This window comes from Garra rufa, chromosome 13 (genome assembly GCF_049309525.1).
Source record: "Garra rufa chromosome 13, GarRuf1.0, whole genome shotgun sequence".
Classification (NCBI taxonomy): Eukaryota; Metazoa; Chordata; class Actinopteri; order Cypriniformes; family Cyprinidae; genus Garra; species Garra rufa.
The window spans coordinates 23,362,008-23,386,011 of NC_133373.1; the positions used below are offsets into that span (position 1 = coordinate 23,362,008).

General features: G+C 35.5%; 2 protein-coding genes across 3 annotated transcripts; both read right to left on the minus strand.

Annotated features, from left to right (window-relative positions):
* Window positions 1–286: 286 nt before the first annotated feature.
* On the minus strand, window positions 287–13,387 carry serac1 (serine active site containing 1). 2 transcript variants are annotated; one of them, XM_073816648.1, is made up of 16 exons: window positions 12,795–13,387; window positions 12,588–12,624; window positions 12,271–12,413; window positions 11,755–11,844; window positions 9,219–9,350; window positions 8,890–9,011; window positions 8,677–8,805; window positions 6,174–6,287; window positions 5,822–5,984; window positions 5,576–5,726; window positions 4,541–4,682; window positions 3,561–3,661; window positions 3,362–3,459; window positions 2,571–2,753; window positions 1,132–1,275; window positions 287–1,039 (listed from the first exon to the last, which is right to left on the minus strand). In XM_073816648.1, exons 1-16 carry the CDS (start codon window positions 12,922–12,924, stop codon window positions 903–905), a joined length of 2,016 nt encoding a protein of 671 aa, XP_073672749.1. In that variant the 5' UTR covers window positions 12,925–13,387; the 3' UTR covers window positions 287–902. The 2 variants fall into 2 exon arrangements, with proteins under 2 accessions (XP_073672749.1, XP_073672748.1); XM_073816647.1 differs by having other exon boundaries at window positions 11,755–11,862.
* Window positions 13,388–15,757: 2,370 nt separating this feature from the next.
* myct1a (myc target 1a) lies at window positions 15,758–20,923 on the minus strand. The gene is made up of 2 exons (XM_073816730.1): window positions 20,462–20,923; window positions 15,758–17,127 (listed from the first exon to the last, which is right to left on the minus strand). Exons 1-2 carry the CDS (start codon window positions 20,514–20,516, stop codon window positions 16,541–16,543), a joined length of 642 nt encoding a protein of 213 aa, XP_073672831.1. The 5' UTR covers window positions 20,517–20,923; the 3' UTR covers window positions 15,758–16,540.
* Window positions 20,924–24,004: the final 3,081 nt, after the last annotated feature.

Here is a 24,004-nt window from a genome sequence, read left to right on the forward strand (position 1 = left end):
TCCATTGATGTATGGTTTGTTAGGATAGGACAATATGTGGCCCTGTGAAGTTGTTCAAACGAAGTTCGTAGCAATGCACATTTACTAATCAAAAATTAAGTTTTGATAATTAAAATCCTAATGATTTTTGGTATAAAAGAAAAATCGATCATTTTGACCCATACAATGTATTTTTGGCTATTGCTACCAATATACACATGCTACTTAAGACTGGTTTTGGGGTCCAGGGTCACATTTAATCCCATGAAATATAGCTATAGTAAAAGATTTAAGTGGAAAATTACAGTTAGGATACACAGCTTTATTCGGTGTGATTTGGCAGTAATTGTGTCTTGCACATACTCAACATCAAAATAAAAGTATTATGGTCCTATGCAAGTACTACAATTGATCCATTAGTACAAAAATAGTGGCAAATTACAGCCAGAATCAGTACCAACCTGTGTCTGAGGTAGGGATACAAAGAAGGCTGGTGAGTTAAGAAGTTTTCAGTTTGTTACTATTTCTTTTTCTTCCAAGAAAAATAAATAATATAAATAAAACAGACTATCTATAAATGTTTTTAAAATGTGCATTGTTAGTAAAGTTATTAAACTTGATACTCTTACTATAGCTTCCAGTTAAAATAAATGCATAAGTGCTCATCCCAAAAATCCTGAAATGAAATACAGTACAAGGCAACGGTGGGCAAAACACATTAAAAGGTAAACCAAAAGATTTAACACAAAGCATAATTACATAGGCAAGAATTAAAAAAAAAAGAAATGAAAAGAAAAATCCTTTCTTTCAGTCATAGGTAACACTATCTTTTAAAATGTAAAGGTTCATTATTATGGTTCCTTGAATCCTCAAGAAGTAAATGAAATGGCAAGAGACCAGTTTTGCACTGTAGACTGTGAAGTTCACTTAATTTTCTGTCCTCCAAGAGCATCTTGAATAAACTGTAAAGTACGCTTATAAAGAAACGTGTCCTTTTTTTCTGGCTTGCAGATGTTGAGGTGATCAACGTCCACCTGGATGAGGTCCCCAATACCCAGATCTAAAAGAGAAAATGGAGAATTGTTGTTTTCTGATACCAGGTACCTACATTTTTTTATGTACCTTTATTGTTGTTAACTTATTCTGAGCTACCTGCTGACTGGGCTGGAACTACCAATATTTTGAGCATCGGCCCGATGGAGGTTGGCAGAGTTTCTGCAAAGCTAAGGACCTTAAACTCTTTTTCCTTTGCAATGTTCAGGAAATTTTCATTCAAGTTCCGTAGCGCTGGAGAGTCTGAGTTGAAACAGATGAACAGAAAAATGATGCATAATTGAGTATCAATCTTAATCTTGAGGTCAAAAGTTTACATTCCCCTTCCAAAATCTGCAAAGTGTTAATTATTTTACCAAATTAAGAGGGATCATACTAAATGCATGTTATTGTTTATTTAGTACTGACCTGAATAAGATATTTCACATAAAAGACGTTTATATACAGTCCACAAGAGAAAATAATAGTTGAATATATAAAAATGACCCCTGTTCAAAAGTTTACATACACTTGATTCTTGATACTGTGTTGTTACCTGAATGATCCACAGCTGTGTTTTTTTGTTTAGTGATAGTTGTTCATGAGTCTCTTGTTTGTCCTGATCAGTTAAACTGCCCGCTGTTCTTTAAAAGAATCATTCACGTCCTACAAATCCTTTGGTTTTCCTGCATTTTTGTGTATTTGAACCCTTTCCAACAATGACTGTATGATTTTGAGATCCATCTTTTCACACTGAGGACAACTGAGGGACTCATATGCATCTATTACAGAAGGTTCAAACACTTACTGATTCTCCAGGAGGAAAGACGATGCATTAAGAGCCAGGAGTGAAAACTTTTAATCAGACTGGGGATGTGTACATTTTTCTTATTTTGACTAAATATCATACTTTTTCATTTAGTACTCCCCTTCAGTGGCTACAGAAGATAAGTATATGTCTTCCAGTAGACAAAATAAGTTAGATTTACCCAGATTATCAAATTCAAAAAGTTTTCACCCCCGGCTCCTTATGTATGTTTTTTCCTTCTGAAGCATCAGTGAGTGTTTGAACCTTCTGTAATAGTTGCATATGAGTCCCTCAGTTGTCCTCAGTGTGAAAAGATGGATCTTAAAATCATACAGTCATTGTTGGAAAGGGTTTAAATACACAAAAATGCTGAAAAACCAAAGGTTTTGTGGGACCTGAAGAATTTTTCTGAAGAACAGCAGGCAGTTTAACTGTTTAGGACAAACAAGGGACTCTCTACACAACTATCACTAAACAAAAAAAAAGAAAAAAAAAAAGTGGATCATTTAGGTAACAACACAGGGAAGAACAGGGTCATTTTTATAAATTAAACTATTATTTTCTTGTGTGGACTTGTTTTATGTGAAATATCTTATTCAGGTCAGTAATAAATAAACAATACCATTCATTTTGTATGATCTCTCTTATTGTGGTAAAATAATTAACATTTTGCAGATTCTGAACCTCAACTGTATCAGGAGGAATTCATATTATATTAATATTTCGAGAGCGAAAAGAAATCACAACACACCTCTACATAGTTCTTTCACTTCGATAGAGGGAAACAGGAGGTATCGGACATTTACAGAATACTCTGCCATGAACGTGCCATGATGAGGAACGCTGTAGAACAGAATTCCCTTCGTGTTCTTGATCAGCGGATTGAGATCAGGATCTTTTGAGGCATCTAAGAGCATCTTTTTGACAAGTAAACCTAAAACACAAGTTATGATTTATAGTTACTCTAACAGTCTCCAAATTACAAATGGCTACAAACATGGCTGAACAATTAAAAGGATAGTTCACCCAAAAATATAAAAATTCTGCCATGAATTACTCACCCTCATGTCGTTCCAAACCTGTAAGACCTTCGTTCATCTTAGGAACACAAATTAAGATATTTTTGACGAAATGCAAGAGCTTTCTGACCCTCCACAGACAGCAATGCAGCTGAAATGTTCCCAGACCCAGAAACATAGTACGGACATCGATAAAATAGTCCATGTGACATCCACGGTTAACCGTAATTTTACGAAGCTATAAGAATACTTTTTGTGTGCAAAGAAAACAAAAATAACAATTTCATTCAACAGTTCATCTCCCCTTATCTTAATTTGTGTTCCAAAGGTCTTGCGTGTTTGGACCGACATCATGGTGAGTAATGACAGAATTTTAATTTTTGGGTGAACTATCCCTTTAATTAAAATACTGAAAACACAATATGGTCTTGCGAGATTAATAAACCTCTAAAATTAACTTTCAATTGAGGAAGTTACTCTCAAAGTTGGGTGCTGGTTATTCTAAGACCCACCATGGACTAACCTCCCATACTGTGGGCTACCCACACCACAGGCCTATCCCCTACACCTGCATCCTTCAATTTCCTCAGCAGTTCCTGACTCCTGTAGGCCAAGGACTTCCTGTATAGCACAAAAAGCAAAGAAAAACATGGATATCGGGTATGCTCTGTTGAGTTAATCAGATAATTTAGTAATGCTCACATCAAAAATGTACTATGTACCTTTGGTTTTCAGCAGGACACTTTGCTTTCCAGTCACTTAAATGGGTGTCATACTCAACAGACAGGATTCTGAGGTTTGGACAGTCTGCAGCCAACCACGACTATGGAAAAAAAAAAAGTTGAATTGCTGAATTTAGACTTCGGTTAGACTTTCAAAATACCTCTGAGGCTCTGTAATCCCATTATGCTGCAAATAATATTTAATATTTAACATTTCATTTTACTTATAGACCAATTTGGCGTAGACGTCACAGTTACGTCACTTGCAACTGCGCAAGCATTGTGGTGGCAGAAAAACACAGGTAATAAGTGGAGTGAAATGGGTAAAATAATAAGAGATTAAATGTATTGTTGCGCCTTTGGATGTCAGAATAAGAATTCAAATCATTTTTATAGAATACTGCCATCAACGATGCCATTTGAAGCTAAATGCAGACATTTAAACATAGACTAATGAATGAAACCTGCTATGATTACTCTACTTTTAAAGCATTATTTTGATTTAAACAATAGGTCTACATAAAATTCACATTTGCAGTTCATAGGGAACATATATTAGCCAGTATATTAAAAGTTACAGCATGAAATACTATTTAAACCTATAACATTTTACATTGACCTATTTTCTTAGTTTCTAAGTTTATATCTTGCATTTCTGACTCAAATTAAAGCGAACAATAGCGAGTTTGTCAATTTTGAGGGGGGAAAAAAAGCCAGAAATGTGGGATTGATTCTGAGCAAAGAAGAAATTAGCGAATAACGAGTTGATTTTTCTTATCAGAATTGTGAGATGTAATCTCAGGAATTATAAGAATAAAGTCAGACTTTTAAAATATAAACTCAAATGTAATTTTTTTTTATTGTTTTGTTCCATGGCTTCCATAGACTGCTACTTAAAAACCGTCATTTTCCAAAAACCATCATCACTGTTTGCAAACACCAAATTGGTCTATAAGCTTCTTTTTAAAAAAAAATCTGACCTTGGGCCAGCATTCAGTGTAGTCCTCTCGAACCCCTTCCACCTTGTCATCATCCGTCACGTCAAGGTCCTTTTGACGCCATGTTTTAAAAGCCGCTCCCAAGAGGCCGTGCACGAAGAGAACATCAGCTTTGATTGGCTGACTGAATATAAAGGATGGAAAACATGATTAATCTTCGCTAAACAAAAGATGTTCTCAGACATATTCAGCTGAGATGCATTAACTGATCAAAAGTGACAATAACTTATGATTAATAATGCTACAACAGATTTCTATTTTAAATAAATCTCTTCATTAGAGAATCTAAAGTAAATATGTATCACATTTTCCCCCAAAAATTACGCAGCACAGTTATTTTGTATATTAATAATAAGATGTTTCTTGAGCAGCAAATCAGCATATTATAATGATTTCTGAGGGATCATGTGACACTGAAGACTGGAGTAATGATGCTGAAAAATCAGCTTTGCCATCACAGGAATAAATTTTATTTTAAAATATATTACAATAACAACAGTTACTTTAAATATTTCACAATATTACAGTTTTTAAAGGGATAGTTCACCCAAAAATTAAAATTCTGCCATTAATTACTCACCCTTATGCAGTCTAAACGTCTAAGACCTTGGTTCATCACAAATTAAAATATGTTTGATGAAATCTAAGAGCTTTCTGACCTTGCATAGACCCTGCAATGTAATTACCAGGTTCAAGGCCCAGAAAGGTAGTAAGGACATCAACCTTTGTGGCGAAGACTGACATTCATAAAATTACGGTTGAACCTGATGTCACATAGACTATTTTTGTCCTTACTACCTTTCTAGGCCTTGAATGTGTCAGTTGCTCTATGCAAGGTCAGAAAGCTATCGGATTTCATCAAAAATATCTTAATTTGTGTTACATAGATGAATGGAGGTCTTACTGGTTTGGAGCGACACGAGGGTGAGTAATTAATGACAGAATATTCATTTTGAGTGAACTAACTCTTTAATGTATTTTTGGAGCATAAGAGGACATTCAAAGAAGCATGCGTACTTTGTATGGCATTGTGGGTGCAATATGTAAACACCATCGTGGTACTTCTGTCGTACTGCATCTCTGTCCAAATTGGCTAAAGCACGGGCAGCGTAAGATGCCTGCATGATGTGTGGAGACTGAATCATCTCAGCCAGGACAGCCACCCAACCTAAAAGTCAACCACAAAAGAGAATAAAGAACTGCTCTTTTTTTCCAAGACAAAATCGAATTCATGAATCACTAATACTAAAGTACAAAGCTAACCTGACTGTACAATGGATTTGTGCAAGCTCTCGTTCAGAGCGAGATTTCCAATAATTCGCACAATGTTGCGCTGAATTTTTGGGGAGTCTCTGCGAAGCTGATAGACTCTTTGCAAGAGCTGTAGTCCTCCATTAGCAACAATGTGGTCAGCATGACTGTGGACCTGTGAACAGACAACAACCAAATGCTTTGAATTCATTTATTACCAATTTGCTAGAGACAAATTCTTCTGATCATCTGAAGATACACATCAAACATATCTACCACACACAAGCATCCTGTTGTCTTTGATCATTGCTTACTTCCTTGCTACACAAATACATGTCACCTTGCAGAGTTTGTAAATCTTTACCTTTGAGTGCTGCACCAGGGCCTGCAGGCAGAACGTCTCCACCTTCTCAGAGGGGGTGGAAGTCAGACTTTGGGCATATGGCAACCCATTTCCTCCAAAACACCATAGCCCTCCCTATAATCACAGAACAAAATGCACAGCTAACACAGCGTCACTTTTTTGTGGATATAAATTTGATTAAATGAAGTACATTGGTGCCCATACACCTTTTCAGCATCCTTGATTCCAGAAGTGTTTTTTCCCATAATGATTTTAAAAATGACGTTACATGGTGAATCACAACATCACAAACTTTGATTTGAACCAAAAAGTATTAGAAAAGAATACTTTCTGAAGTATATATAAAAATATTTAGGTATTTTGAAAGCGTATGGATTATTTTACATTGTTTGTTATTCGATGACGTTATTCACAGTGCTTCATGAGAGTAAGAAGATGCTAAAAAGGTTTTTTTTGGCATGATTTGTTTGTTTTGATTCTCTGATCTGTGAGGATTTCTCTGCAGAATCATGGGTAATGGCAATTTTTTTACCAGGAATTCTGTTGCTGAATTAATAATTAAAACAGATATGTTGCAATAATGTGGACTGATGGTTTCAACAGATTAGTTTGCTTCCAGAATAAAGATTCCCTGTTAATTTACTAACCCCTTGTCTTCCAAGATGTGCATGTCTTTCTTTCTTCAGTTACAGAGAAATTAAGGTTTTTGAGGAACATTCCAGGATTTTTCTCCATATATTGGTCCAAATTGCAGTTTCAGTGCAGCTTCGAAGGGCTGTACACGATCCCAGCCGAGGAATAAGGGTCCTATCTAGTGAAACAATCTGTCATTTTCTTGAAAAAAAAAAAAAAAAAAGTCAATACTTTTTAACCACAAATGCTCATCTTGCATTACCCCGACTTCATGCATTACGTAGTCATGCTGGAAAAGTCACATGTGACGTAGGCGGAAGTACCGACCCAGTGTTTACAAAGTGAGCGTGCAAAGAAAGTCAAATGCTTTTTACAAAAAAAGTAAAACAACAATGTTGGACAATTTAGAAGTTGGAGGAGAAAATGAGATGGAATTTTTCGCCCAACCCAACCTTTTTGAACAAAAGTACACAGATGAAAAACTAACCACATTTGACCTTTCCAACATGATTACTTAATGTGTGAAGTCGCAGATACGCATTGCAGAGCTAGTGCAAGATGAGCATTTGTGGTTAAAAAGTATATAAAGTTGTATTTTATTTAGAAAATGACAGATTGTTTCAATAGATAAGACACTTACTTTTGGCTGGGATCGTGTAGAGCTCTTTGAAGCTGCACTGAAACTACGATTTTGGACCTTCAAACCGTTGGCCACCATTGAAGTCCACTATACAGAGTAAAATCCTGGAATGTTTCCTTAAAGGGGGTCATCGGATGCAAAACTAACTTTTACATGTTGTTTGAACATTAATGTGTGTTGGCAGTTTGTGTACACAACCACCCTACAATGATAAAAATCCACCCAGTGGTATTTTTTTAATCTTTAAAAGTAATATCCCCTTTTTAAAATCAGGTCATTCTCAGCTTCTTGTCAGTGTGACGGCACACCGACAGAGGCCGCTCCCACGATAGTTGACTGAAATAAGCGTCTTACCTTAGACCCGCCCTCACTGAGCTAAAACAGTCCGACTCCGATCGCCATTGTGTCGACTCAGGAGCAGGGGAAAACAAGAATGTCTCAGATTGAGCGATTGAGGTGTTCTGTTATTGGATGTAATAATGAACATATCAGTAGTCATTTACTCCCGACATCTGAGCTGCTGAAGATGCAGAGGATAACTTTCGTTTTTAAAAAAAAGCGCAGATCCTGATTTACATATGCGTGTATGTTCGTGCGAATCGTTCCTGATGCAGCTTCACCCACAGCAGAAGTGAGTATAAGGGTTTTTTATGCATCTTTGCATATGGCCTTTCTTAATAATGTGCTTGTTGGCAAATTTTGCAGCTAAATGCGGCTTAATGCTTCTAAACGTGGCTAAATGCGGCTAAAGTAAACATTAAGGCTCACCATCCCAGGCAGAGAGGGGCGGGGCAAGCAGAGCTCATTTGCATTTAAAGGTCCATGCAATAAAATGAGTTGAGTTTTTGCAGAGCTGATTTTGACAAGGTAAAAGGGTGTTTTTTTACACTACTATTGAGAATTTTTAACTAAAGTATATTATAGACTTTTCATTAAGACCCTAAAGAATCATATGAACTTGTGGAAAATGGGCATCCGATGACCCCTTTAAAAACGCAATTTTTGGCGACTGAAGAAAGAAAGACATGAACATCTTGGAAGACATGGGGGTGAGTAAATTATCTGGAAATTTTTATTCTGGAAGTGAATTAATCCTTGAACAACCTTGTGGCTCACAGCAGGTAGTTTTTAAAGAAGACAAACTATGAAACTATGGAGAAAAAGTATGGGATTTTTACTTCTGGAACTCAACTGTTGCCCTCTATAGCTTGAGTGTTTGTTATGTCTCACCCGTTGCGAGGCTAGTGATTGGCTGCTCTCTCTTAGTGCCAGAGAGGTGAAGTACTGCACACACTGATCCACCTCCGACTGAGGCAGAGATGCCAGCAACTGCCTAAGCCCATCTTCTATCGATATATCCTATACATGCACAAAACATTAGCACAAGTACCTGACATCACACAGCAGTTCAATTTGGTTATTGTCTGAATGATAGCTACCCACATCTTCAGTGTGTGGCAGTGGAGGAGGAGGGAGAAAGAAGCGCAGGTCCACGTTAGGTATGCGGGCGAGAGCCACAGCTGTGCGCTGATCTATCACCTGTGCTGCAGTCTGGTACTGATAATCTGTGACGGACAAGACAAAAGATCATTCAGAGCTCACAGAGTTATAATGATGTGCTTTGTCTTGTAGGCAAAGAGGTCAGTGCAATAAAAATAGGTTTTGCTAAACAAGAACAACATGAGTTTCATGTTTTCAAGTCAGTAAATCTTGACCTTTTTAATATAATGAGAAATGTATGAATAAGATTGAAGTGTGTTGCCATCTCTCACCCTGCCAGTGGTGATTCTGGGCCAGTTCCTGCACCGCCTGCTGTCTCATGGCCCGATCGGCAGAGCATGATTTCTTCAGCAGCACCCATAAAGCACATTCATGAGGGTCTGCGTCTAGATGACTGAGATGCTCTGATATAAACAAATATCAACACATGCTTATTTCACATAATTGCAAACACAGAGACACTAGAAATGAGCAATTAATGTTTATTTACAGAGCACATTTAAACACAACTGAGGCTGCACCAAAGTGCTGTACAATGAATGAAAGAATAGCAATGAACTAAAAGGTAACAAGAAAGAACAATTATAGAGAAAAACAAACAAAACAAGCAATAGACAATCAATTTAATAAAATAGACCTAAAATAATATACTTAAAGGAAAAGTTCACCCAAAAATAAAAATTCTGTCATTAATTACTTACCATCATGTCATTCCAAAGCCCTTAGACTTTCGTCTTTGTCTAAAGTCATTATTTATTTTTTTCTATGCACACAAAGTATTCTTGTATTGCTTCGTAAAATTAAGGTTGAACCACGAATGTCACATGGACTATTTTAACGATGCCCTTACCACCTTTCTGGGTCTTGAATGTGGTAGTTTGGTTGCTGTCTATGCAGAGTCAGAAAGCTCTCGGATTTTATCAGAAATATCTTAATTTGTGTTTTAAAGATGAACAAAGGTTTTACGGGTTTGGAACGACATTAGGGTGAGTAATTAATGACAGAATTTTCATTTTTGGGTAATCGATCCCTTTAAGCCAGGGAGAATAGATATGTCTTAATACAGGATTTAAAAGCAGTGATGGATGGGGTCTGTCTAATGTAAATTCTATTAAAATCATGATTTAAATGGGTCACGAGAAAACAAATTTGCCTTGATCTAAACAGATCAGTTTTAGATAGAGGGTCAGAATGAGAGTTGAAAATAATTTTTTTTTTGGCCAAAGCCAAATAGAAACTGATGCTTTCAGTTAAACACGAGGGGACTTTTGATAGTCTCTATACACATTTTCCTATAGTCTATAAGTCTACTGCTGTGGCTTACTTTGCAAAACTTTTTGTTTTCTGTGTACACTACCATTCAAGTTCAGTCAGTAAGATTTGTAATGTTTTTTTTTTTTTAAAGAATCTCACCAAGGCTGCATTTATTGATCAAAAATACAGTAATAGAAAACTCTGACATTGTAAAATTTAAACAACTGTTTAATGTAATTTATTTACATGATGGCAAAACTGAATTTTCAGCAGCTATTACTGCATTTGAGAACAGTTGTGCTGCTTAATATTTTGTGGAGATCATTTACTTGAAATATAAACCTTCCAGTCAAAAGTTTTTGAACAGTAAGTCTTTTCTGCTTAACAAGCTTGCATTTATTTTATCCAAAGTACATCCAAAACAGTCAAATTTCAAAATATATTTTTTACATCTGAATGTATTTTAAAATGTAATTGATTCCTGTGATTTTAAAGCTGATTTTTTTTTTACCATCATTACTCTAGTCACATGACCCTTCAGAAATCATTCAATATTAATTTAAATTAATCATCAATCGTTTTTGCTGCTCAAAAACATTTATTATTCTTAATATTATGTTGAAAACAGCTAAGTAGATTTTTTTTCAGGATTCTTTGATGAATAGAACTTTCAGAAGAACAGTATTTATCTGAAATAGAAATCTTTCGTAAGACTATAAATGTCTTTATTTTAAGCTTTTAAATGGTTTAGTGTATAATGTTATAAAAGCTTTTTATTTCAGATAAATGCTGATCTTTGGATCTTTCTATTCATCAAAGAATCCTGAAAAAAATTACTGTTTTAAACTATTTAAATATCGATAAGGATCATGTGACACTGAAGACTGAAATAATGATGCTGAAAATTTAGCTTTGATCACAGGAATGAATTACATTTTATAATATATTAAAATAGAATTGCTGTACTTTGGATCAAATAAATGCAGGCTTCTTTAAAAAAAATCTTACTGTTAAAAAACCTTTGACTGGTAGTGTATGTCTTCACTTTTGATCAATTTAATCCATCCTTGCTAAATTAAGGCATTAATTTCTAAAAAAAAAAATACAAAATCCCACTGACGCCAAACTTTTCAATTGTAGTAGTGTATATTATAAACTACTCTTCAGCCTCAGACCTGATGCCACGTACGCTGCGATTTAAAAAAATGTCATAACAGAGTGTATTAGAATCCACTAATTCTAATCCTCCACTAATTCTATGAAATAGAACAGAACAGACACCAAGATACCTGCCCTATTTAAAACAGAACAACATTCCATGTCAGTTCCTCTTTGTGCAGCTTCAGGTGACATCTAGGTCAAAAATACTTTCAAGTTATGGTTTAACAGAAAGCAGATGTTTCCTGAGATGCAATAAACCATACTGTCCCCATGTGATTTTTATAAGCATGTCCTCTATTACAACTATGCTGTCTCTTTCACATAGCCTACAGTTAACAAATATTTATTTTAAGTATTTTAAAACAAACAGCAAATAGAGATGAAACTACTCACCATCCAGTGGGCGAAGAAGAACCCTTGATGAAATTTCAAGAAACTTTCTAGCTGCTTTATGAAGTTCCTTCCTGGTCTTGATAGTGAAGCCTGGAAAAGGAATAATGTCTGTTGTGGACAATCAAAAAATTTCTACATTAATTGTGAAACATAATACACGAATAGGGTCTTTTATTATACAATATACCATCAAAAAATAAAATCTAATCGAAGACATAAATACAAAGCTCCTGCAAAAACCTGACAATTTATGCTCTGATATCTGGCCAAATAACTCTAAGTACTATTCTTTTTGCGCTGTTTCAAAGCGTCTCATTTATCTCTAGCAAGTAATTCCTTGGGAACCACTGAGTTCTCATGCCACTTTTAGAATGAATCGTTTATGGTGTAGTATTCCTCATTTGCAAGTTGCTTTCGAGAAATAAATGTAAATGCAAATCTTTCGTCTCACTGATATTTCCAAACTCTCTCAAGCACAAACACACACACACAAGTGTTAAAGCTTCAAGAATGTACCAGAAGCAAGGCTCTCCTGTTCTCTATTAGTGGTGTGAGTCAGGTAGATGTAGGACTTGTGCTTCTCCTGTAGTATGGCACTAGTGTCGATAGTGACAGCCTTATTCAGAGTAACCACCTCGTATGTGATGAAAACACAGCCTCTGTGAAAACAAACTTGATAGAGTCAGAATGTCTTTCTGGGAAGGATAACAAACATGGCTTAGAAGATACATCACTTTCAACAGCTAACATTTTCTCTGTTTGTGCTGTATGACATTGTATGATATAATTTTATTGATAGTTTGTTAAATAAATGCAAAAAATAATATACCTACCCCAATACTATTGCTCCTGTCACTTTTGCTATTTTTCCTAGAGTCGAAAAAGAGATGAATAAGAATTAAATAAGTTTTTTTTATGTTTTTAGACGAGTTTTAGGCCCTGTTTGGTAAGTATTCGTGGCCAAATACATTAAAGCAGTTTCTAAACACCATAAATGCTGTGTAGGTAGGCATAAAAGGCATGTAAATTCAGAGTCTTACTAAAGTCTCTCCATGGCAGTGCTCTCTTCACAGCAGGTCCGGTGGTGCTCAACCTCCGGACGCGGATCATTCGCAGGGCAGACGCAGACATTGGCGGCTTCACTCGCAGAAATCCGACGATGGCACACATTAATGTTGGCCAGTGGGCCGGTGAGACATAAATGCCCACTGTTTATGACTTCTGGCGACTTAAAGTTATCTTCTCACGTCGATTATACTAAAAGTTTAGAAAAGAGGTGATGGAGTCATGACATGCCACCAGAGAGTCACTGTCAGCTGATCTCTCTAACGTTAACGTTACTCTGTTTTTGAAAGCCAAAGCACTTCTTTTCCTAAAGAGACTGGTGATATTGATACTGCTCTAAAACAACTTAATTTACTATTGATTCTTCATTTGATTTGGTGTAATAACCAGTCGCCTTGTATGTTGGATAGTATGCTAGTGAAATTCATTCTCTGCGGTCGAGATTGACATTTAACGACTTAAAAAGTACGTTAAATGTGTAATTTACCTATAAAACCGAAGCTCCTTTAAATAAACGCGGTATAAAAATCACTCTTGACAGCAAATATAAACAGGAACTGTTTTCAGACTGAACGCACATACGTTACGCAAGCGTCACTACCGTAAGTAACGCAAATAGTGTGTGACGCGTCGAAAATATTCTACCGTAATATTATAATACCCACACATATTGTTCAGTGTAATCACCCCTACCTAGTTTATCTTCTCCAAACCGCTATACAAGAATTCTAAACACTAATATGTGACCCTGGACCACAAAACCAGTCATAAGGTTAAATTTTACAAAACTGAGATGTATATATAATATGAAAGCTCAGTAAATAAGCTTTCTATTGATGTATGGTTTGTTAGGATAGGACAATATTTGGCCGAGATACATCTATTTGAAAATCTGGAATCTGAGGGTGCAAAAAAATCAAAATCCTGAGAAAATCACCTTTAAAGTTGTCCAAATTAGGTTCTTAACAATGCATATTACTAATCAAAAATTACATTTTGATACATTTACAGTAGGAATTTTACAAAAAATCTTCATGGAACATGATCTTTACTTAATTTCCTAATGATTTTTGGCATAAAAGAAAAATCAATAATTTTGACCCATGCAATGTATTTTTGGCAGGGGCGTCGCTGCGTCGTTCTGGGCCCTGTGCACTGACTCAGCTAAGGGGCCCCCGCTGTACTACGTTCCAGGGGGGGGGGTTGATCCTCGGGGGCCCTCCCCACACTTGGGGCCCTGGTAATTTAGTCCCCCTTTTCCCCCAACTACGACGCCCCTGATTTTTGGCTATTGCTACAAACATACCCCAGCGACTTAAGACTGGTTTTGTGGTCCAGGGTCACATATGACAGTCAACATCTTTTCACACTCATGCAAGTAAAGGCTGCTTCCATCCAAAATGCTTTGCTGGAATCATGACAGGATAAACACCAAGTCCTAGAGGAAACCTATCTATCAAATTGCAGTTGGCACAGTCAATAAAATTGAATTCTTAGCATACATTTCAACCTGTTGATACAATTCCTTCCTCTTGTCAGGGAAACTCACTCACCCATGGGTGTGAAGGATGCCAGGTCACTTCCAGGATGTGTGTGCTTTAAACCCTCTTAAAAACACCTTTGTCCTTGGTCTGTTCGTTCCTCAGTAATATTTTTTCAATGATAGGTAATGGACATGTGTACAGTAACTCTCTAAAATGGTCACATTAAAAGGATAGATCGTCCAAAAGTGAAAATACTAGTTTCAAGCTTGTGTAACTGACTTTCTTCTGTGGGACTTTTGTTTTACAGAAGAAAGAAAGTGATGGGCGCATAAAGGTTGGTAAATAATGACAGAATTAAAATTTCGTGTGAACTACATCCCTTTTATTGTTAGTATATACAGTTGGGGTCAAAAGTTTACATATACCTTGCAGAATCTGCAAAATGTTAATTATTTTAGCAAACTAAGAGGGATCATACAAAATACATGTTATTTTTATTTAGTATTGACCTGAATAAGATATTTCACATAAAAGGCGTATAAACAATACGAGAAAACAATAGTTTTTAGAGTTTATAAAAATTACCCTGTTCAAAAGTTTACATACACTTGATTTTTAATACTGTGTTATTACCTGAATGATCCACAGCTTTTTGTTGTTGTTGTTGTTGTTGTTGTTTGTTTAGTGATAGTTGTTAATGAGTCCCTTGTTTGTCCTGAATAGTTAAACTGCCCACTGTTCTTCAGAAAAAATCCTTCAGGTCACACAAAATCTTTGCTTTTTCAGTGTTTTTGTGTATTTGAACCCTTTCCAACAATGATTGTATGGTTTTGAGATCCATCTTTTCACACTGAGAACAACTGAGGACTCATATGCCAGAAGGTTCAAGCACTCACTGATGCTTCAGAAGGAAACATAGTGCGTTAAGAGCCGAGGGGTGAAAACTATTTGAATTTGAAGATCAGGGTAAATTTAACTTATTTTGTCTTCTGGGAAACATGTAAGTATCTTCTGTAGCTTCTGAAGGGCAGTACTAAATGAAAACATATGATATTTAGACAAAAATGTACACATCTTCATTCTGTCCAATAGTTTACAACCCTGGCTCTTAATGCATTGTTTTTTTCCATCTGGGGCCTCAGTGAGCGTTTGAACATTCTGTAATAGTTGCATATATGTCCCTCAGTTGTCCTCAGTGTGAAAAGATGGATTTCAAAATCATACAGTCATTGTTGGAAAGGGTTCAAATACACAAAAACCAAAGAATGTATGGGACCTGAAGGTACTAAATAAAAAAATAACATGCATTTTATATAACTCCTCTTATTCTGGTAAAATAATTAACATTTTGCAGATTCCGCAAGGTGTATGTAAACTTTTGACCTCAACTGTATATTCATTTCTATGAAGATGCAGGAATTTTGTTTAGTTGCAGACATGCAGATGCAAAAAGCTATTGCGAAATGGATTGTGTCAGTTTATTTTTATGAGTATAATTGCATTGAGAAATACTTACAATGATTCCAAAAGACTAAAGTTCACAGAAAACAAACCAATAAATACACAATCGGATGAGTTTGGTGCTAAACAATTTTGAATTAGTGTTTGCAATAACTGTTTGTCTAGGAATTTGCAATAGAGATCAGATTTATCCTCATGCTTATTATTACGACCTTCAATATCTCTAACTTTCTCTCTCTCTCTCTGTTTATGTTTTCTAATGTTTCTCTCTCACTCTACACAGACATATTATATCCTTGCAAATCTTTTGTCTTTACTAAAACAGACCTGTAGAAACCAAACATCTTCTCACTCTCTCTTTCAAACATTCTCTGATATATGATTTCAGATTGATTCCAAATAGAGGTTTTTGCATTGATACCATATAACTATTTTGATTTTTTAAAGAACCTTTCATGGAACAGTTTTTAAAAGAACCATTTTTTTGTCTTGGTGAGAAGAACATGTTAATCATCTAAAGATCTTTTGTTCCCACTATAAACTATGGAAGGTTCCATGGATATGGTTCCTCATGGAACCACAGATGCCAATAAAGAACCTTTATTTTTAAGAGAGCACAAACAAACAGAAATATGCACATAATATACACACATTGAAAAACTGGCCTTGTCAGTTTAAGCTGTAGGACATCAATGTTGCTTTTAGCTGTCCAATTTTCTAGTCCAAGTCTATTAATACAATTATCTTCTCCCATCACTGAAGCATTTCCACTTTCTTCATGTGGTTGTCTCCTGATAGGCTCGTATGATGCTTTCATAGGCAGGTGGTGGAGTTTGGCCAGCATGAAACCCTCTTAGATTGCTGTTGCCCCAGAAGGAATCCGGCCTGGTTCTGGTCCGTGGTGGAGTGACCATGGAACTGACAGTGCTGGTGGATCCAGCCGCCCCAGGGCTGGTAGTGAGAGTGGGGGTCCTTGGCAGGCTGTTCTGGGCACCTTCTTCTGCCTCACGAGCAATCTGGCTACACTGGAGAAGAGGATGAAAAGTAGAGGCCCGGAAGCTTGACTTGCGCCCAGGTGAGTCACCATAGTCTATAGGTGAGGATGAGGTTTGCCGATGGAAGGAGAAGGCAGCACTGGCCAGACTGTTATTGCTGCGTCGATCATACACACTGCTGTGTCGAGTGTAGCCTGGCCGAGAACGTGGCGAGGATGAACGGGTGGTGGAACGGGACTGGTGGATGGGTACACGTGTGATGGGGGCTGATGCTCGTCGACGTGACATCCAGGTCAAGATCATATAGACCACAGCTCCCAGCAGAAGACCAACAACCATAGAAAGACAGAAGGCCAGAATCACATCCCCTGGAGAAAGGTAGGAAATAAAAGTGATTAAAATATGTTTTTAAGCAAGCACTCTGTGGCCACAGAGTTAGTTAGACTTGGCACACTTCAAGAGCTCATTCTGAAGCAAACTTCTAGGGCTGCCGTTGAAGATTTTTCTGATCGACTAGTAGCTGTTCATTTTAAGCCTTAGTTGACCATTAGTCACTTGTATATTAACAAACCATATAAATCATAATAATGAGCCTTTACATAGCCTAATTAGCGCACAAGTGCACACAAAAAAAGCTTGACACAGCACACTGGCAGATATGTGTGTCAGGGAAAATTAGCAAGGAGACTGCATTAACGTTTTAATAATATATTGATAAACTAGCACTTTCTTTTTATACACAGAGTTTCGAAGTTTCATGCTCAATATTAGTCTGTTTGTTTCTTATTCCCAGGTCACCATAGCCACCAGATCCAGTCCGTATCCAGATCAGATGGTCACTGCAGTCCCCCGGATCCAGTCCAAACCTAGAGCAGATGGTGGATCAACACCTACAGCCGAATGTCAGCGGATACCGTGTCAACTAGATGAGCCCCAGAGACAGATCATCAAGAAAGAACTCCTACCCTAAACGGCCACCGGCACAAGGCCATGGGAACCAGATGAGTCCTCCCCAATTTGACTTTGTTGCAATATGGAACTCTTGCATTATTATTGACATTTTATTTTATTATTTTAATACTGTAAGGTTTCTTTGACACAACTTGTATTGTAAAAAGCGCTGTATAAATAATCTTGACTTGACTTGACTCAAGTTCACAGAGACCGAGACAGCAGAAAGCGCATCCTGTTTGCTTTCATTATTTTACAAAAGCACGACATTTCGTTGTTATTGTGAGTGCACACAAATAAATGTAGAGTCTTTACAGATTTGAAAGATGTATCACTTTAACAAAATGACAGAGTATTTTAAGAGCAAGTGACTGCATCAGCGCCTCCATCTGTCATGCAGTGAGCGCTATTCAGCTTCCACACTCTGCACAGACACTTAAATTGCGGAATTTTTTCTAGGTTAACATTAGATTGAGCAGCCATGTAAAGTTGCTACTACATGCATCTTTCAAATAAAAAAACATATTTGAGGTCGATAAATGTTATATGTTGTTATATATTACGATGTTATATATTACGACATAGACCAGCCGTTAACGATCTGTGGAATGTTTTTTTTTTATGCAACAAAGCTACTAATAAAGTTTTGGTCGACCAAGTCTCTTCTTGTTGACTAACAGTTGACTATTAGGGGACAGCCCTACAAACTTCCATACATAAACAAAGCATGAAGGCTTTATCAGTGGTGGTTTAGTTAAAATTGTTGAACATAGCAAGTCTTGTAATCCTCACTGTAATATTACTTTGGTAAAAAATAGTACACACAGGAAACTGTAATTTAGGGAAAAAATGACTCAAAAATTAAAATTACCCTATGATTTACTCACCTTCAGGCCATCCTAGGTGTATATGACTTTCTTCTTTCAGATGAATACAGTGGGAGTCATATTAAAAAATATATCTTCCAAGCTTTATAATGACAGTGAATGGTGGTTAAGATAAAGCAAAATAAAGTAAATCCATCCATCCATCCATCATAAGAAGTGCTCCACATGGCTCCAGGGGGTTAATAAAAGCTGTCTGAAATGAAGCGATGTGTTTGTGTAACAACAATATCCATATTTAAAACTTTATAAACTCTAATCTTTAGCTTCGGCTATGCCCTACGTTATCCGCTGAAACTCCACTCTGTCGTGAACGTGCGTACGACAGTTAGCGTAAGTTAGAAATGACATTTTATAAAGGCTTAAATATGGATAATTTACTTAAACAAAGCTTCGTTTCAGAAGGCCTTTAAGCCTTCAGAGTCATGCGAGTACTTTTTAATGATGGATGGATGCACTTTATTTCACTTCAAAATCTCAAACACTGCCATTATAAAGCTTGGAAGAGCCTTTAAATACAGATTCCTTTAAATACAGTTGTCATTCCTGAAACTTTAAAGTGTGTACTTGGTGTAAGGGAGTTTAAGGGGAACGTTAAGGGGAATTTCACTACCCTGCGTTTTGCATTTTTAAAAGCAAAAATGCGTTTTGTGTGACTAGTGTTCACATTAGCCAGTAGCAGCAGAAGCGTCAGCAATCAGTTTTGGACGCCGGTACATAGGCAAAATTAGTATTGTCGTATCGCCGTTGTTTGTCACTTTAGCAGTTCAGTTCACAAACATCACGTAAACTTTAGCGTTATATCTAAGTGTTTTGAAGATGCGTGACACTGTTTGGCAAACTGCGCTAGGGGCGCCAAAATACAGTTTGCATTTCGGGTGACGACCGTAAGAGAAACTTGTTGACAGAATGACGACCAGTCCGTAAGAATTATTCGCTTCTGTTTACTTTTTTCGTAAAACGTGCTATTAAATGCGTTCCATGTAATCCATGAACAAGGTTTCTGTATATTTTTAGTCGGCTATAATGAATAGTTGACGGCGTTCTACTCCCATGAGAGAAATACTTAGCCCTGTAGGATCACTATGGAGAAACTATCAAGAGACTTAAGGTCAGTTAAGTGCCTATCCTGACAACTCAAAGTGGGAAGGGCCAAATTCCACAATAGAAGGCACACCCAATGTTTTCTTATCCTTTACAGTTAAAATGAATTAAATAGTTTGGATTTTAGAAAGCTTCCTGTTATGGCATTCCATTGTCTACAGAAATACCAATTTCATTAGCACACAGGGCTTCTGTTTGGCACAGGACATTTGAGGTCCTTCAATACTTTGAGTGAGAAATTTGTCTTTAAATGTTTTAATTCTGAAAATAAAATTGATTTAAAACAAGTATAATTATTCACAGATAGGAATCAGTTTCAGTGTTATATTTGATTGAAGCAGATATTTTTAACAGCAGCACATAACTATTCTACATATTATTATTATTAGCATTATAATAATATGACATCAAAAACTCTTTAGAGACTTGTGTGTGAAATAATGTGGATGTTTATATGCAATTTTCTCCCTGGGTGAAAGGAATCACAGTCCAGAGTGAGGGATCATCTGGAAATGACATTTGGAAAGACAGAATGGAAAAAGCTGCACACTGGCGGTGTTGTTTTTTTTTATGGACCACTTTTGCCAATATCTTTTGCCGCTAGTTACTACTGTCTGCATTTCTCTGAGTTCTCTTAAGACTCGACATTGTAGCATTTTGTACACACTCCAAAGTTCAAAGTTGACATTGTAACATAGTGAATTAATTTGTCTGTATGTGAGAAAGAACCCTTTATAAAGTGTGTAAAGATAAATGATCTTACTCAATCCGAAGGACTCCAGTATCTCCACAATAGGATGAGTGCTGTTATCCGCCATAGCTCCCTCCAGAGATACAGTGGAGACGAGAGAGGACACAGTCTCTCCCCTCCAAGTCTTTCGTCCACTCACTCTTCCTTTTAACTTTTTTCTTGTGTGTCTCTCTGTGTCTGTCCAGCTTCTCAATTCTAGGGACCCTCCTCTCTCACTTTCTCTCTGTCTGTGTCTCTTTTTCAGTCCCAGACGGCTCAGCACTGTGGCACACAGTATCCTCTCCAAGGCCGGGGTCGCTACTCTGTTGTTTGTGGAAAAGCAAAGTCTTCACTTCACATTTCCTGCCTTTCCTGCGTAAAATTAGCAGCAGGCTGTCCTTATCTACCCAGACCAGGGTTCCTGTGGGATGGAGAGGAAAGGGAGGAGGGTGCAGAGAGGAGGAGGAGAGTCAAGGTGTGTGTGAAATCATTTGCTTCTGTCATCTGTCCCCTTTCCCCTGGCCAAAATTCATCATATTTTGCTTTTCCTTACTTCCCTTTCTCTACCAGACACTTGGCATGAACAATGAAGGCTGTACCATTCTGTGTCACTGCTGATGGCATTTTGCCAGTTTGCAGTGGCAAAGAGCTACACAATTCCTTCATTCTCTGATCACAAAGACAGTAAAAAGAGTAACATTGTGAAATATTATTACTTAAAATTATTATTGTTATTATTATTAAAATATATACATTACTCAAAAGATGTTTTTTTTTAAGAAGTCTCTTCTGCTCACCAAGCTTGCATTTATTTAATCCAAAATACAGCAAAAGCAAAAATATTGTGAAATATTTCTACTATTTAAAATAACTGCTTTCTGTTCAAATATATTTTAAAATGTAATTAATTCCTGTGATCAAAGCAAAATTTTCAGCATCATTACTCCAGTCTTCAGTGTCACATGATTCTTCAGAAATCATTCTAATATGCTGATTTGCTGTTCAAAAAACATTTATTATTATTATTATTATTATTATTATTATTATTATCAATATTTAAAACAGTTGAGTAATTTCTTTCAGGATTTTTTGATAAATAGAAAGATCCAAAGATCAGCATTTATCTGAAATACTTTTGTAAAAATATACACTATACCATTTAGAAACTTGGAGTCAGTATAATTTTTACTTGTAATGATCAAAAAGTAACAGTAAAGACATTTATAATGTTACAAAACATATTCTGTTTCAGATAAATGCAGATAAATCTATTCATCAAAGAAACCTGAAAAATTCTACTTAGCTGCTTTCAAAATGATAATAATAAATGTTTTTGAGCTGCAAATCAGAATATTAGAATGGTTTCTGAAGGATATGATGTTAAAAATTCAGTTATTTTAAATAGTAAAAATAATTAAATTGTATTGTTTTTGCTGTACTTTTATCAAATAAATGCAGGCTTGGTGAGCAGAAGAGACTTCTTTAAAAAAAAACATTACAAATCTTACTGTTCAATATCTTTTGACTTTTAGTGTATTTTTTAATTCAAAATGTATTATATATATAATATATAATATAATATAATATTTATTATATAATTAGATTTTATTTATTTTATTGATAGCAAAGCTACATTTTTAGCAGCCTATTCTAATAAGCTGATTTGGTGCTTTTATTATTATCAATAATGAAAACAGTTGCTTTGCTTAATATTTCGATAGAAACCATAATACGTTTCAGCATTCTTTGCAAAAGAACAGCATTTATTTGAAAATTAGAAATCTTTTGTAACATTATAAATGTCTTTAATGTCACTTTTGATCCATTTAATGTGTCCTTGCTAATTAGAATTGTTAATTTTGTAGAACAAAAAATTCAGACTCCTAACTTTGAACTGTTTATCTTATTTTATTTTATTTTGGCTGTCCAAAACATTAGAGAAGAGGGGTGTGAACACATTCTCATGTGTTCATTTTTGTAATATCTTTTCCACATATAACCACGTGTAAATCACCATATCCATGCCAGCTGAATCACTTAAAATGCATTCAGAATTCTTTCAGAATTCTTCCAGCACAGGATAAAACCAAAGTATAAACAGATGAAATCCTAGCGTGTATTTCTATGTATTTCATAACAAAAGAATTGAAAACACAATCTTTAAGATTTTTGAGCTTTTACTGTTCCATCACAGCGTTTCAGATTTTCCATGTCGAGTGCCAGCTCTGTGCTGGGTTATCCTGACCAGGCTAGCTTTTGCAAAAACAGAATCCTGATAAGATCCTGCAAAGAAAGCAGGGTTTTGCCCCGAACCAGACCAACATTTCACCTCTGTGAGAACTGTGTTTCTTTCCCTTCATAGTGTTCATTAAGGGTATCTGGAGGTTAGCGATTAAGAACAGTAGATAGCACGGGGTTTTGGGACAGAGCCGCTGGTCTGGGAGGAGTGGGACAGGCCCTATACTGACATTTCCTCTCATTGTTGCTTTGTGCTGTAAAGTGCAGATATCAGCTGTTGCCATACACAGGTCTGAAGTATACATTACACTTCATTTTCAGCCTATTGTGTGTTTTTTTATTTAAGAAGAACATGCCTAGTTTATGTTCGGGACCTCTTGAGTCATTAATGGAGTATATTTTGTTTATTTTATTTTATTATTATTATTTTTTTTTTTTGAGATTTGAGATTGAGAAGTCTTTCTTAAACAATAACATTTATAAATAAGTGTATTTATAAATAAAATGCAATAGAATAAAATTATATAATATTACATTATATAATATATTTGATTAGTTTTTCCTATTTTTCTTGTATTGTGTATTCTGTGATTTATGTCTGCTGCATCTCCTCTATCCTATCCTATCCCATCCTATTTTAGTTTATATATATTTATTATTATTATTATTATTATTTTATTTTTTTGCCGTTGAGGACATTTATTATGTCATTTTAAATCTTAAAAAAAAAAAATTTATAAATATATAAAAGAACATGCCTAGTTCATGTTTGTTTCTTGACGAGTCGTTAATGCAGAAAATTTTGTTTGATTTATTTTTTTATTTTATTTCTTTGACATTCATTATATAATTTGAAGTCTTTCTTAAACAATAACATTTATAAATAAATAAATGTAGTAAATAAAATATATATATATACATTTTTTAATATAAAATTATATAATATTACATTATATAATATATTGTATATGTTTTTCCTTTTTTTTTTTCTTGCATTGTGTATTCTGTGATTTATGACTGCTGTATTTCCTCCATTATATTTTATTTTATTTTATTTTTTATTTTATTTATTTATTTTGCCATTGAAGACATTCATTATATAATTTGAAATCTTTCTTTAAAAATAAAATGTATAAATAAATGTAGTATTTATAAATAAGATACATTAAAATAAAATTCTATAATATAATATTACATTATATAATATATTCAATTAGTTTTTCCTTTTTTCTTGAATTGTTCTGCGATGTAAGACTGCTGTAACCCCTTTATTTTATTTTGTTTTGTTTTATTTTATTCCATTAAAGACATTTATTATATAATTTAAAATCTTCCTTT